Source organism: Lepus europaeus, chromosome 23 (assembly GCF_033115175.1).
Source record: "Lepus europaeus isolate LE1 chromosome 23, mLepTim1.pri, whole genome shotgun sequence".
Lineage (NCBI taxonomy): Eukaryota > Metazoa > Chordata > Mammalia > Lagomorpha > Leporidae > Lepus > Lepus europaeus.
Window position 1 is genome coordinate 13212275 of NC_084849.1, and position 13955 is coordinate 13226229.

General features: G+C 56.5%; 1 protein-coding gene across 1 annotated transcript in view; it reads right to left on the minus strand.

Moving 5' to 3' along the window:
• NOS1 (nitric oxide synthase 1) overlaps positions 1-13955 on the minus strand; it is an 83691-nt gene that overhangs the window by 51758 nt on the left and 17978 nt on the right. Inside the window, exons 3-4 of the mRNA XM_062182845.1 lie at positions 2695-2823; positions 854-999 (exon numbers count right to left, since the gene is read on the minus strand). Coding sequence (XP_062038829.1) covers positions 854-999; positions 2695-2823 — 275 coding nt within the window. The remainder of the gene's footprint in view (positions 1-853; positions 1000-2694; positions 2824-13955) is intronic.

Genomic DNA, 13955 nt, shown 5'->3' on the forward strand with positions numbered 1-13955 from the left:
TAATCATGGAATGGTAAATGATTATGGAAGATTTCAGGTTTACGAGAGAGAGTAACATGAAGGTATTTCCAAAAATTTGTGGGAAACAGACTTCAAAGCTATGTTTATTTTGCCACATTTGGAAGCCCACACCTTGTCTATGAACTTTTGGAAGACCTCTTGGACAAGGAATGACCACCCCCAACCCCCTGGCCTAAGAGATAACTTGACAGCTCCTGGGGGACGATGCACCCAGCCCAGCCCACGCTCTCCCCAGAAGTGGCTGCGTCATAGACTGGCATTTACCGTCGTCAGACATTTGTTTATGCTTTGGCCACCTGTGTAAACCGCACACAATATTAGTCAGCCCGCTTTCAAAGGTTACATAAATGGTGCTGTGCCCCATCTCTCCTTCCCCAACTGGTCCTTGGTCTCTTTTGTTCAAAGTCATCCCCATGAACACGAACATGCACGATGCTAACCCCTTCATTGCCTCCAGCTGTATACTATTCCAGGCCTGGACCAGACCACGTTTTTTTTTTTTTTTAACTCACTCTGCTGTTGATGGAGTTGGGCCAGTTTCCTTTCCTACCATAAACAATGTCCCTGTGAACATTCTCATGCGTGCCTTTTTGTGAACAGGTGCGAGAGTTTCTGTGCCTATGGACTTGCTAGAAGTATACCAGATTCTAGGCCATCCTTTGTAAACTCAACCGAAACGCTTCTGGCAGCCAGCGTGCGCTGTTGGGCTGCCAGTTTTCCATCTCTGTGCGTGCTCAGGCTCTCGTGCACCTGTGGCTCAGGCTGGAGCCCGGGTCTTTGTTCTCAGCACGGAGAGCTCGCCCCAGGCCCCCGAGAGGCGCCGCCTACTTGCCTTTTAATGGAGGAGTAGTACTGATCGATGAATTCTTTGGCAAGAGGGAAGAGCTGCTCTTTTGTGCGGATGTCTTCCGGCCTCCGTGTGTGCTGGGAGGGGAGCATGATGGACCCCATGCATATGTGCTCGGTGCATCCGGTTTCCTGCAAGACAAAGCCCTGCATTGCTTGGCCGTGTTGGGCTGTGGACCTGGAACTGACGGGCGTGGTTCTTGTCTTCCCTCCCGTGTCGTCACTACTTGTGAAACTTGACTTTGATTTCCTCATCAAGAAGTGCGCCCCCTCCCCCCCCATCGCCCCGTTCTGTTACCCCTTGAATCTGGACTGGTTTGGGGCCTAAAGAATGTGGCAGGTCCGGGCCAGGCCTCAAGAGATCTTGCACACTTCTGTTCACTCCCCCAGGGCCCTGCAGCCACACGTGAGCAAGCCCACGCTACTGGCCGGCAGAGGAGACCACGTGGAGTGATTAAGCCCTGGGGAGGGTGTTTGGCACACTGGTTAAGATGCTGCTCGGGTTAAGAGCCTATATCCTATATCACAGTGCCCGGGTTCTTATCCCGGCTCTGTGTCCAATTCCAGCTTCTTGCTAATGGGCACCCTGGGAGGCAGCGGGTGATGACTCAAGTACTTGAATCCCTGCTATGCACGTGGGAGCCTCGCACGAGTTCCTAGCTGGCTTTGGCCTGACCCAGCCCCTGACATTGCAGGCATTTGGAGGAGTGAACAGCAGGTGGGAGATCTCTCTCTCTTGGCCTTTCAAATAAATAAATAAAAATTAAAATAAATAACAAAAAAAGAGTTATCTCAACCAGGGCCATCCTAGACCAGCCTGGCCTGGGCTGACTACTCAGGGACCACAGGTGCCTGAGAAAGCCCTAGGGTGACCCCCGAGCCCAGCCCAGCCTGTAGAGTTTGACTAGTAGCCGCTGTTGCTGTTCTCCGCCACTAAGCTTCGGGGCGGTTTGTTCCGCTGCCGTAGCTAACAGATACACCATTCCTCCAAGACGCCTGCTGCCTACAAAATTGTAGAGCGGTGTGTTAGCTGGCTGAGGTTCCAGACGCGCTGCGCCAGCTGCACAGCCTGCTGTGCGGTCCAGGACGCTCAGCTCACGTTCCAGCAGCGCTCAACCAGGCCGCGGGGTGCTTCCCGAGCCCCTCAGGTGTTTTGGGAACGAGGTACAGGGACCAAGAGCATTTACACCTGAGTACTCACCGGTGCATACTCAAACAAGGGTGAGTGTCTTGCCAAGATTTTAGGCAATGTCTGGAGACGGTACTGACACCTGGTGGGGGTGGGTCCTGACACCTGGTGGGAGTGGGTACTGACACCTGGTGGGGGGTGGGTACTGACACCTGGTGTGGGGGGGTACTGACACCTGGTAGGGGGTGGGTACTGACACCTGGTGTGGGGGGGTACTGACACCTGGTGGGTATGGGTACCGACACCTGGTGGGGGTGGGTCCTGACACCTGGTTGGGGGTGGGTACTGACACCTGGTGGGAGTGGGTCCTGACACCTGGTTGGGGGTGGGTACTGACATCTGGTGGGGGGGGTACTGACACCTGGTGGAGGGTGGGTACTGACACCTGGTGGGAGTGTGTACTGATACCTGGTGGGAGTGGGTACTGATACTTGGTGGTGGGGGTGGGTACCGATACCTGGTGGGGGTGGGTACTGACACCTAGTGGGGCAGTGGGTACTGATACCTGGTTGTGACAAGCCAAGGCACAGGTGGTCCTCCCCACCCCCACCTCCTCCCAAGGCTGACCCGGTTCCAAATGGGGACAGCACCGATGTTGACAGGCCCTGGTGCACCCCGCAGCCCCCACAGGTACTCACCAGGGTGCTCTTAAGGTGCAGGGTATCAGTGAGAACCACGTCTGTCTCCCAGTTCTTGACCTTGAGGAAGCGGGGGCACTTGGAGGGGCTGCCATTCTTAGTGGGGGACTGCTTGCCCGAGGCAGGGGGCTGGAGGAGAGAACGCAGGTGGAGCATTAGCCAGGGTCTTGAGGGGACTGTGCATCTGCCCCCCGGACCTGCATGGAGTCGCCACTGCCCTCAGTGAGAGAATAGCCCAGGCCCCTCTGGTGGACACGTGCAGGGTGCTGGGGGACCTGCTTCCTCTCCCTGTGGAGGGGGAAGCACTGTGGAAGATCCTTTTGGGGAGAGAGCTCAGGAACCCCAAGGTGGTCTCGCTGGGGTCTAGCACAGGGTCCGCAACATCGAGCAGAGACTCAGCGAATGTTTGTTGAATGAATACACGACTGAAACACACCACCAGTCTCTCTGGTTGATGACAGCGCCCAGCGCTAAGGAAACCGAGGATGGGTCAGTTTGCTGAGGTTCCTGGGATTCCTGCTACAGTCCAAACTTACCACTTCTGGAAGGTACTGGGAAACCAGAGAGGAGTGCAGGAGAAAGTTTCAAGGCACAGAACACCTGCCCCAGGTTTCAGGGTCTCTATGATAACGCTCCCCAACTCCTGTCTTTGAACACCTCCAATCCACCTGTTTACCTTCACTTCTGTCAATGAACTGAGCTGGGGGAAATGTCCCAGGCTGATGGAGGCCAGCGCACCCGCATCAGACCTCGTGGACTAGGATCACCGTGGTTCCGGATGACTCTGCACCGTTGTCACCCTGCCAGGGCAGAGGCGTGCCTATGTATTGGGCAAGCAAGAGGGACACAGCCAGTGTCCCGGGGAGGCAGCAGGCACACCCTGATGGGCCGTCCAAGCAGAGATCAGGCAAGCCAGCTGAGTGACATGTGAGGAGTAGATGACTGAGTGATGACCTTGAGGTGGGGTGCTCATGCAGTCAACTAGTATGTACTGAGCACCCAGCACCCTTGGCTTCCTGCAGCATTATTGAGGATAAGTGGAGACAAACAGTAAGCAAGCAAATACGACATTGATGGGAGCTCAGGTGGTGCTAAAAATATAAATCGGGAGGAGGTGGAGGTGACACAGGCACGTGCAAAGGCCATGAGGGGAGGAAGAGGTTGTTGAGTTCAAGGTCGTGCAAGGAGGCCAATGCGGCCATGAGGGGGAGTGAGGATGAGGGCCAGGATACGGAGGCAGAGGGCTGGCAGGGCCCACAGCGCATCAGCCCGGAGCAGCTCAGGCTGCCGAGGTCATCTACGAATTAGGATTCCACGGGCTGGGTCCAGGACAGAAGTCACAGAGAGCTCCAAAGGGCTAAGACTGAAAACTAACACTTGCTGTGTCCATTTCACAGATGAGGCTATTGAGGCACACAGAGTCAGGCAAGATCACAGCACTAGCAAGCTCCCAGCTCCAGCGTCCACCCATCCCACTCCCCGCTGTGCCGGCTGGCACCCTCGGCCACTCACTGTCGTCTCTCACTGCCTAAATGGTAGCCACTGCTCCTGACCGTTAGGCTGCCACTGGTCCAACTTCTTGTATCACTGGGACTGCTGCTGCTACCGCAGACACAACTAGAATTCCCAAGTTCCTAAGTGAAAGGCTTCTGGAGGTGGCACCTTTGGGAGGTGATTAGGATTAGCTGAGGTCTTGAGGGCGGGGCTGTCACCATGGCATCCGTGGCTTTATCAGAAGGTGCAGAGAGACCCGAGCCAGTGCACCTGCCGAGCTCTCTAGGCCTTGGGGAGCCACGAGGACCCCTGTGCTCTGTACCTTCCTGGTCTCCGATGGACCGAACACCGGCAGCCTGGCAGGGAGGACTTGGATGCACTCCTCCCCTTCTGACCCCTGCACTGTTTTCCTTAAGTCTCCAGGGGACGCCGCCTGCAGGCAACCCCGTTCCCCCGAGGGCCTGATGTCCTGTGCACCTTGTGGGGACTCCGGCTGTGCCCTGCCTCTCCCAGCAGCTAACGAACGGAAGTCACGTGCTGGGCAGGCCACTGGGGCCCCACGATTGGATGCTGCTGACCACCTGCATCCTCCCGGAAAAATGGCCAGCCTGGCTGGAGAGAAAGGCCCGCAGCCGCCCTCGCTCAACACCGGGCTTCTCTTATCCAGCTGAGGAACCATCCTGGCCTCTCCACTTTGTGCTCTGGAGACTGAGGGTGACACATGTGGCGTGGGCACTGAGGCTGGGCCCAAGATGCAGAGGGTGCGGAGAGTGGCCAGGCTCGGGGTGGGGGTGTGTGTGTGGGTGTGGCCTGCAGGCAGGCAGTCGCCAGAGGGAGGGAGGCCTAATAAAAAGCCCATCTGCTGAGGCTCCAGATGTGCAAGGGGTGGTTGTTAAGAGTGGAGTAATTGGCTGTGCAAGCGCGAGCTGGGCCACTCCGAGCGTCATCGGATTGAACACTTGAAACCAGGCATTAGGAGGCCGCCGGCAGGGCTGCTGGACTCAGGGCTTTGATGGTTTAATTAGCCAGCAGTCATATTAGAGGACTCAGGAGGGGACCGAGAGGGGGCTTCATAGAGCAGTCAGGGGCCCCGCGCGCTCCCGCTCCACGTGAAGGTTGGTGGCACTCAGGATGCTGGGGACCGGGCGTGGGTGGGCTGTGGCTGTGGCTCTGGGTCCTTTCCTGGCTATGTGTCTGCAGTGGACAACGGGAGTATGGTGGCGGCAGGAGATGCAGGTGGCTCTCGGTGGCTCCCACGGGCCAGGCTCCCCGGGATACTTGCTCCTGCAAGGGCAAGGAGGCTCCAAGCTCACGGGTGTTGCAAAGGCGTGGCTTTAGGGGGCCTGCAGAGGGCCTGAGCAAAGTGTCGGTAACAGTCCGGCGGTGCAGGCCCCCAAGTGGACGGTGAGGCTGCCGCCCTCCAGGGACTGAGTCTGCAGTTGGGAAAGGCGCCTCCCAGCTTCTCTAAAACTCGGATCTGCAAGCTGCCGCCTGCAGCCTAGCTCTGACCCTCTGCCTGCTTCTGCACAGCCCAGGAGCCAACAGTGGGTTTGCCAGGAGCTGGTGTTGTGGTACAGAGGGTTAAACCATACCTTCAACACCCACATTTCCTATCAGAGCACTAGCTAGAGTTCTGGCTGCTCCACTTCTGATCCAGCTCCCTGCTAAATGTGCTGGGAAAGCAGTAGAAGGTGGCTCAAGTCCTTGGGCCCCTGCACCTGCCTGGGAGACCTGGAAGAAGCTCCTGGCTCCTGGCTTTGGATTGGCCCAGCTCCAGCTGTTGTGGTCATTTGGAGAGTGAACCAGCAAGTGGAAGACCTCTCTGTCTCTCCCTTTCCCTCTCTGCAATTCTGCCTTTCAAATAAATAAATTAATTTTAAAAAGCCCACACAAAACCCACATCCGAACGCTGTCCCTCCCCGCCATGCCCCTCCCTGACTTCCTTACTTCTGATCTCCCACTCCTGCTCATGCACACCCTGGAAGGCAGCAGTGATGGCTCAACTTGGCCCCGGCCACCACCGTGGGAGACCCAGATGGAGTTATGGGCTCCTGGCTTTGGCTTGGCCCAGCCCCAGCTGTTGTAGGCATTTGGGAAGTGACCCAATGGATGGAAGATCTGCCTTTCAAATAAAATGCAAATAAACATTTGGAAAATGAAGAAGAGGAAGAGAGAGTGCTCTCTGTCTCTCTCTGCATGTGAGCACACAGCAAGAAGGCACACCTGTGAGGCAGGAAGAGGGGCCCCAGCAGAAGCCGGACATGCTGGCCCCCGGTCCCAGATGGCTGCCCTGCAGGACTGCAAGAGATGCGTGCCTGGTTTTAAGCCCCTCCAGCCCACACATCTCACTATGGCAGTCTGAGCTCAGTAACAGGAGACGTCAATGAACTGTGAAATTGTGGCGACCCCTCCAACACGAAGCCAAGGGCGCTGGTCTTGAATTAGTCCCCCGGGAGCTGTCTGATTGAAGGAGTGACCTGATCCAAGCCAGCATTCAGGAAACACAGACGCTCCCTGGCTTCCCAATAAACCCGCTGTAAATGTCCTAAGTAGAAGCGGTGCTGAGTATACCTGCCACACACCACGGCCTAGCAACACAGCCCACCGCCCAGCACAGGCTGCTTCTCCTCGTGGGGGTGGGGGCTGGGCTGGGGGTGGGGGTGGTATCTGGGCACCTGCAAGGCAGTAGGCCGGGAAAACATCCATATTCAATTCCAAGCATGGCTGCTACTCCCCACGTGCAGTTTTTGTGTTTCCAGTGTAAAGTCGAGAGATCGTAAGTAGAACCATCATATGTTGGGGACTGCCTGTGTGTGGTGAAAAGGATTGCAGGGGGTGGGGACAGAGAACCCACAGTTGCTGCAACAATGCAGGTGAGAGGCCATAGAGTGGAAAGCCCAGCTGCAGTCACTGCGGGAAGGAAGCTGGTGGAGATCGGGGTGCAGGAAGCGGAACTGAGAGCCTTGGGGTGCGAGAGAAGGTGGGAGGGCAAAGCACGGAGCCGGGGTTGACTTGGGGGATGGTGGTGTAGAAGTGGAGGGTTCGCTGGAGGAGCAGGGTCGGGAGGTGACCTGGGCAGGCAGGCAGAGATGCAGCCCCAGCATCAGGAAGCTCTAGAAACGGAAGCCTTCATCACCGGCATCCACACGAGCCTCACAGGGAAACCGGTGCTGAGCGCTCGGGCAAGGCTGGGCCCTAAAAAACACCTGGGGAGCTGACCACTGCCCTCTGCAACTTCACCTGCGGGCATTCCTGCTGTCAGGACCTCAGCGTCTATGTTACAGGCATCAAGTTTAAAATGAGGTCAAGAGGAAGGCCCTGGTGCAATATGACCAGTGTCCTTATAGAATGAGAATCTTGGGGACGGACACATACACACACACACACACACATGCCAGGGGCACGCCCTGTGACCAGGAAGGCACCACGTGCTTGGATCTGTTCCTCTCTCACAGCTCCGAAAGAACCAGACCTGCCAGCACCTTGAACTTGGACTCTTGGCCTTCAGAACCGGGACGCAATAATACCTTTTGCTTTCGAAGCCACCGGCTTGGCAGTGCTTTGTGACAGCAGCCCTGCACACCAAGCCAGGAGCCAAGGCCCTGGCTTGCACAAAGCAAGCAAGTGGCTTTCGTCTTCTCGTACTCTTGGCACCGGCAACAGTTTCTCCATGAGGCCTGCAGCAACCTGTCCTGCTTGGCTTGTCCCGAAATGAGGTCGGCATGCTGGGCCCGAGCTGGGCAGTGGGCCATCCGCACGGGGGACCAGACGCCACATGCTGTGCCCCTAGCAGCAGCCCGAGGCAGCCCTGCTCCAACCTGTGGGGCCACCTCTCGGGCAGCAAGTGCAACCCAGTTATGAGCTGTGGCAGCTCAGGGTCCAGGATCACAGACCCCCAAAGTGGCAGGGACACATCCATCCATGCATTTAGAAACTTGCCGCTTGGAGAACTTAACAGTTGCAGCACAATTGCCTTGTAGTGCATTTAAAGTATTAGCTCTAAAGGGATTCATTTTTTACAACAATTCCATGTAAGCTTGAAATCGCTTCTTCTTCCCTTGATCTCCCGCCGCCTATTCAACAGTCCAGGAGGATGGGTGGGGAAGGGGGTATGCGTGAGTCAGACCCAGTGCAATTTGGCAGTGGGCGGGGACGAGGACCTCTGGGAGTAAGGGCGCTTTAAGTGTGATTACTTTCTCCAAACTGCTCTGAGCGAGTTCACAGCGTAGCCAGATACGACCAGACCACTTTAAACTTGCTCTCACGATCAGACCAGAAAGCACAGGCACATGGGGAGTGCATCTGGAAAGGAAGCCTGTCGCTATCTTGTCGCCCACCCCCACGATACTGCCTTGTGCCATGTGCCTCTGTTCAAAGCTCGAACTTGCTGGAAGGAAATACGGAAAGCGTGCACCCGGTTTTGTGATTTTTTGGGAGTCTTTGAGTTTTGAAAGCCTCCTGGGACCTTCAGACATGGCAAATGGGTTGGGGCTCTCTTGACCCCCAAGGGTCTCTGTTGGGAGGGGGTTTTAGCAACTGATACCCATTTGCAAAGAGAAGAAGAAAGATGACTTTGACCCAGCTTGGCCCCCGTGGGAAAAGGACCTGAATCCAGGTGATGCATAGAACACACCTGCAGAGTAGGGCTGCCGATCCCTGATCATCGTCCCGCGCGGACAGCAGTCAGAACAGTCTGCCGTGAATACGCTCGCTGTCACAACAGCCAGCCAGCAAAATACATGGGAATTCCTGCAGGGCTGCACCCAAACACCCATCCATTCAGGCCCCTACTTCCTGGCTCCACGCTGGCTGTGGCCACACTGGGCAGCAGGGCTTGGGGGTTGGTCTCTTGGCCGAGTGACAAGTCACTGAGATGGCTCAGGGGAGGGAGGCGAGATGCTGGCAAGAGCTGGAGGGGACAAAGACTCTGCTACTGCACGTTCCTGGAAAGCACCTGCGCAGAGGGGACCGAGAAACCCTGGGCAACTTGAGGAAGGGGGACCCTGGAGGTGCTCTGGGGACAATCCACCCTGGGTCGTGAACCAGAACAAGGCACGGGTAGCTGGCCCTCTCGGGGTCGGGGCAAGAATGAGTTGGCCAGTGGTGCAGAGCTGGGGACAAGGGGCCCCTCCCAGAGACAGGAATTCGTGTCAAAACACAGGAGGTTTCTCGAAAGCTCTGAGAGAGGCTTCCGGAAGGGAGGAGCCGACAGGTGCCTCAGCTTGTCAGCCCGAGTGGAGGCTGCCAAGGCCCGCCAGGTGGGCTCCGTGGGTGACGCTGGCTCACGGCAGGCCTGGGACACCCCAACTATCACAGCATGATGACTGCCACCTGTGTCTGTCTCTCGCTTGTCTTGGGGGTGGAAGTTTCTGGAGCTTGGAGCCAATATTTGCGGAAGAGACCACGGCTCAGCTGTGAGCCCCTCTGGGCCACGGATGCTGTTGCACTGCCTGTCCTTGGGAGCCACGTTCAGTAAATGCCTCTTTGGTGGCTGACCTGGGCTAGGTCACTGTGTACCCACGGGCTCAGTCAGACCTCCTGGGAACCCACTTTTCAGATGAGGAAAGAGAAGTTCTTGGGGGTGAAGTGACCCCCCCCCAAGTTAACAAATAACAAGCAAGACAGCTGGGCTTGGAGCACAGTCCCCACCCTTCCCCACCAGTTCCTGTCTTTCTGCTCCCACCTTCCTGCTTTTCTCTTTGTGTATTCCTACAGCCTGGCACCCAGGGGGCACGAATCACAGGTGTCACGTGGACTGGGATGGACAGGGACGATGGCGCGGCCGGCCAGGGAAACAGAGGCACTTGTCATGGTCCACTGGGCGTCATGGAGCTCTGGGTGGGTCACAGGGTCTCCTTTGAAAGATGGGGAGACAGCTTCTTGCTCTGCCCTATATTAGTCATATACCTGTACTAGCCAAAGAGTCATTTACCTAAGTCAGCAACATAGTAGCTTTTAAGGAAGAACAAGGATACTAACAACACTTTTTAGCCTTCCTTCTGTGTTGGGCTCTGTAGGGCTAAGAGCTTGCTCTGGGGGCAGGCACCTGCTGCAGCAGTTAACCCAATGCTTGGGATTTCCACATCCTGGCCAGAGTGCCTGGGTTCCAATCTCACCTCCACCTCCAGCTTCCCGCTAATGTGCACCCTGGGAGGTATCAGGGTATAGCCCAGGGATCCCTGCCACCCACATGGGAGACCGGATTGAACTCCCTTCTCATGGATTTTGCCCAGCCCAGTCCTGGCTGTTGTGGGCATCCGGGGAGTGGGGAGTGTGCGGGCTCTGAGGTCCCGTGGGCTGTGTTTAAAGCCCGCCTGCACCTGCAATACTTATTGGTCATGTGACCCCATCCAGCCGCTACCCGCTCTGTGCCTCAGTGTCCTTCTCTGTAAAATGGGGTCTGTGAAAGGATCTCCCTGAGACCACGGCCCGGGTCCTGAGCACAGTGTCTGACGCTACTCAGTAACAGGCAGCTGACGCTGTCGTGGTCGATGCCGGCATCTCGGACCTGAGCGTGTCTCATCCTCCCCACGATCGGGGAAGCCTGTCGCTCCTACCAGAAAGGGCAGGCTCAGCAGAAATGCTAATGAGTGGTCTAACGCCAGCCAGGAGGGGAGCAGCCCCCTGCCCTCGAGCTCGTGGCCTCCATGCCGCAGGCGAGCGAGTCCCAGGGTTGCAACAGCCACACGCTTGCGTGGCGGTATTATTATCCCTGCCCGCGTTATTTTTATCCCGACCTCAGCAGTGCACGGTGAGTCAGGGCTGACGGAGGTTTCCTTGCCGGGGCCCTGGATTGCCACTGGAAGGCAGAGCAGCGCTGGCTGCCTGCGCGCCGAGCCTGGCGGCCCGGGGCTGGCTGGCCCCATGGGTTTTCAGCAAAGCCAGCACCCACCTGTGTCTGCGGATGGGGACAGGGTCCTGGTTGCCTTCGATCCTCTAAAGATTGGGGAACCAGGGGCCCACAGACCTGCTCCCCCCCCCCTTGTAAGCTGGAGCCCGCAGAGAGGCTGGGTGACACTGACACTCACCTGGAGGAGAGAAAGGCGTCGCAACAGATTCTGACATTTCAGAAGCAAGCAGCAAGCCCCGGGTCCCCAGGGTGGGGGGAAATGCCAGGCTCCTGCTGAGTCGCTGGGGTGGGGTGGGGGCCGCAATGGAACCGTGTTCCACGTGACTTCAGCAGAGAGGGCCAAGAGGGGTCACGGCAGCAATGGATGCACGGATGGACAAAAGCACCACGCCTCCCCCCCCCCCCCCCCCAGCCCAGACTCTCCCTCAGCCCGATAAGGGTTTGATTGACACTTCATGATTTGAAAACAGAACATCTGTCCCCAGGCAGGGCATGGTTCTGCCTCTCCTCTCTTAGGAAAGCGAAACAATCAGATACGACAGACACATATGGAGAAGGAAGCTTGGGAAAATCTTGGTCCAAATCCCAAGGTTCTAGGACGAACGGACAAAGAGCAGCTCCTCCTGTCCTTTATCTAGAGTGGCGTTTCACAGGCGCACTGCCCATGTGAAGGGCCTGACGATGGTGTCAGGGCTCCGCCGGTGTCTCCGGGGGTACACAGCTCAAAAGGCGACCCCAGGGGCAACGGATCAGCCGCAATCACTTCATTTACTGTAATGCCTTTCTCTGCAAACTCCTACTTCATCTTCAAAACCCGGCCGAATGTCACCTCCTGGGGTAAACCTCTCCTTGGCACCTGCTGACATATCTCGGTGGCCATGGCCTTTTGTGTCCCTCTTTGTTTCGGCACCCGTTGTGCTGTCTCTGTGCCCGTCTCCCTGCCCTCGTCCGCAAGGCCTTGCGGGCTGGGAAGACCGAGTTTGCTCAGCCTCTACTTCCCCTAGAGTGTGCGGTGCGACGCCAGGGACGGGGGAGTGGTGGGTGGGTGGTTATTCATCCCGTCCGCCCTGGGCCAGCTGCAGCTGGCCACGGGATGGTCCCAAGGCTTCCACCCACTGCGTTTCCCTGGCCTTGCCCACAGCTAACCCAGACAAAGATTAATCACGCAACACGAATGGCTTAGTTTTCTGAGGCTCACTTAAGAGGAAGTGCCTTTTTGGCTGATTGTCCTTGAATTTGGATAAAAAGACCATCAAGGAGGACGGTAACCCCTTCTGGGCCAAAGGGACTGACCCCACTCTTCCCCACTAACAGTGGTCTGAGTCAGGAAGTTCTGTCTTGTGTCTAGCCTGCATCCACCCTGCCTCACTTAAATATCTTTGCTCAGTGGTGATGGTGGTGGGGGTGGGGGTGCAGACCAGCGGCTCCCTGCTGCCACCTCAGAGAAGCAGGACGTGGCTGGGTCTCTGTGTGTCTCTAACAATGCTGAGCCCCCATGGACACTTAACGAGAGAGCACACTTGGGTTACAACGAGGGGGAGGAAGCCGATGGAGTGTCATGGGTCACTGGGGGGAAGTGGAGTGAACTTGAACCCTAGGCTTGCCGGCCTCCGCGTCCTGTTTCCTGGAGCTTCCAGGTTAGCACGCGCGGCAGCCCTGACCTCAGGAGGACTCCGTCTTTCCCACGTTCGCCAACGCCCTTCAAGGAAGCAGGACTTCTGCTTTGCAGGAGGCTGGGAGGCTGGGTTCTCAGTGTCCCTCCCTGAGGGTTCACCAGGGCGCCCTGCAGGATCTGCCCGGGACCCACCGTGCCCTGTTCTCAGCACTCAGCTCCACCCCCCAGGCTTGAAGGTCAAGGTTAAGTTCTTCAGGCTGCCTCTGATTAACCAAGGTGGACGAGGTGGATGGCACAGATCTGCCACTGCTCCGATTCTGCAGTGATTTTTTTTTTAAATTTAATTTTTATTTTTTTAAATTTTTGACAGGCAGAGTGGACAGAGAGAGAGACAGAGAGAAAGGTCTTCCTTTTTGCCGTTGGTTCACCCTCCAATGGCCACTGCGACCGGCGCGCTGCGGCCGGCGCACCGCGCTGATCTGAAAGCAGGAGCCAGGTGCTTCTCCTGGTCTCCCATGCAGGTGCAGGGCCCAAGCACTTGGACCATCCTCCACTGCACTCCAGGGCCACAGCAGAGAGCTGGCCTGGAAGAGAGGCAACCAGGACAGAATCCAGTGCCCCAGCCGGGACTAGAACCTGGTGTCCCGGTGCCACAAGGCGGAGGATTAGCCTGCTGAACCACAGCGCCGGCTCTGCAGTGACTTTCAAGGTCTTCCTGGTGGAGGTCAAGGCCTCCTTGAGGAGTAACAAAGCCTCACACCTAGAGGTGCCGGGTAGGTAGATCAGCAAAGCAGTCTGGGTAATTTCAAAACAGAACTCTGGATGCATGTGAAACACATGAAATATCCTTCACTTCCACAACAAATAAAATCTTCCCTATCTTTCTTGAAACATGCAGGCCTCTTGGTCTATCTCCATCCGCCCTTGTCATCAAGACATCGGTACAAAAAGATTTAACGTTCACCCTAGCTGTTGTAAGAAAATCAACAACACTAATGCTTCATATATATATATATATATATATATATATACACACATATATATATACATCTATCTATATATATGATATCATATATATATATGATATATATGATAGATGTTATCATGGACATTTGCGAGGAAGACAATAAGGAGTGGTGGGGACTGGGGCAAGCTGGGGAGCAATGCCCCGTCTACAGAAGTCAGCTGCCATCCAGTGTATACAGATTATCGCCGCGTAGGAACTAAGGCTGGGGTGAGTGGTTAGCCTAACAGCTAAGATGCTGGTTAAGGTGTCTACATCCCACACCTTGGATTTCTGGT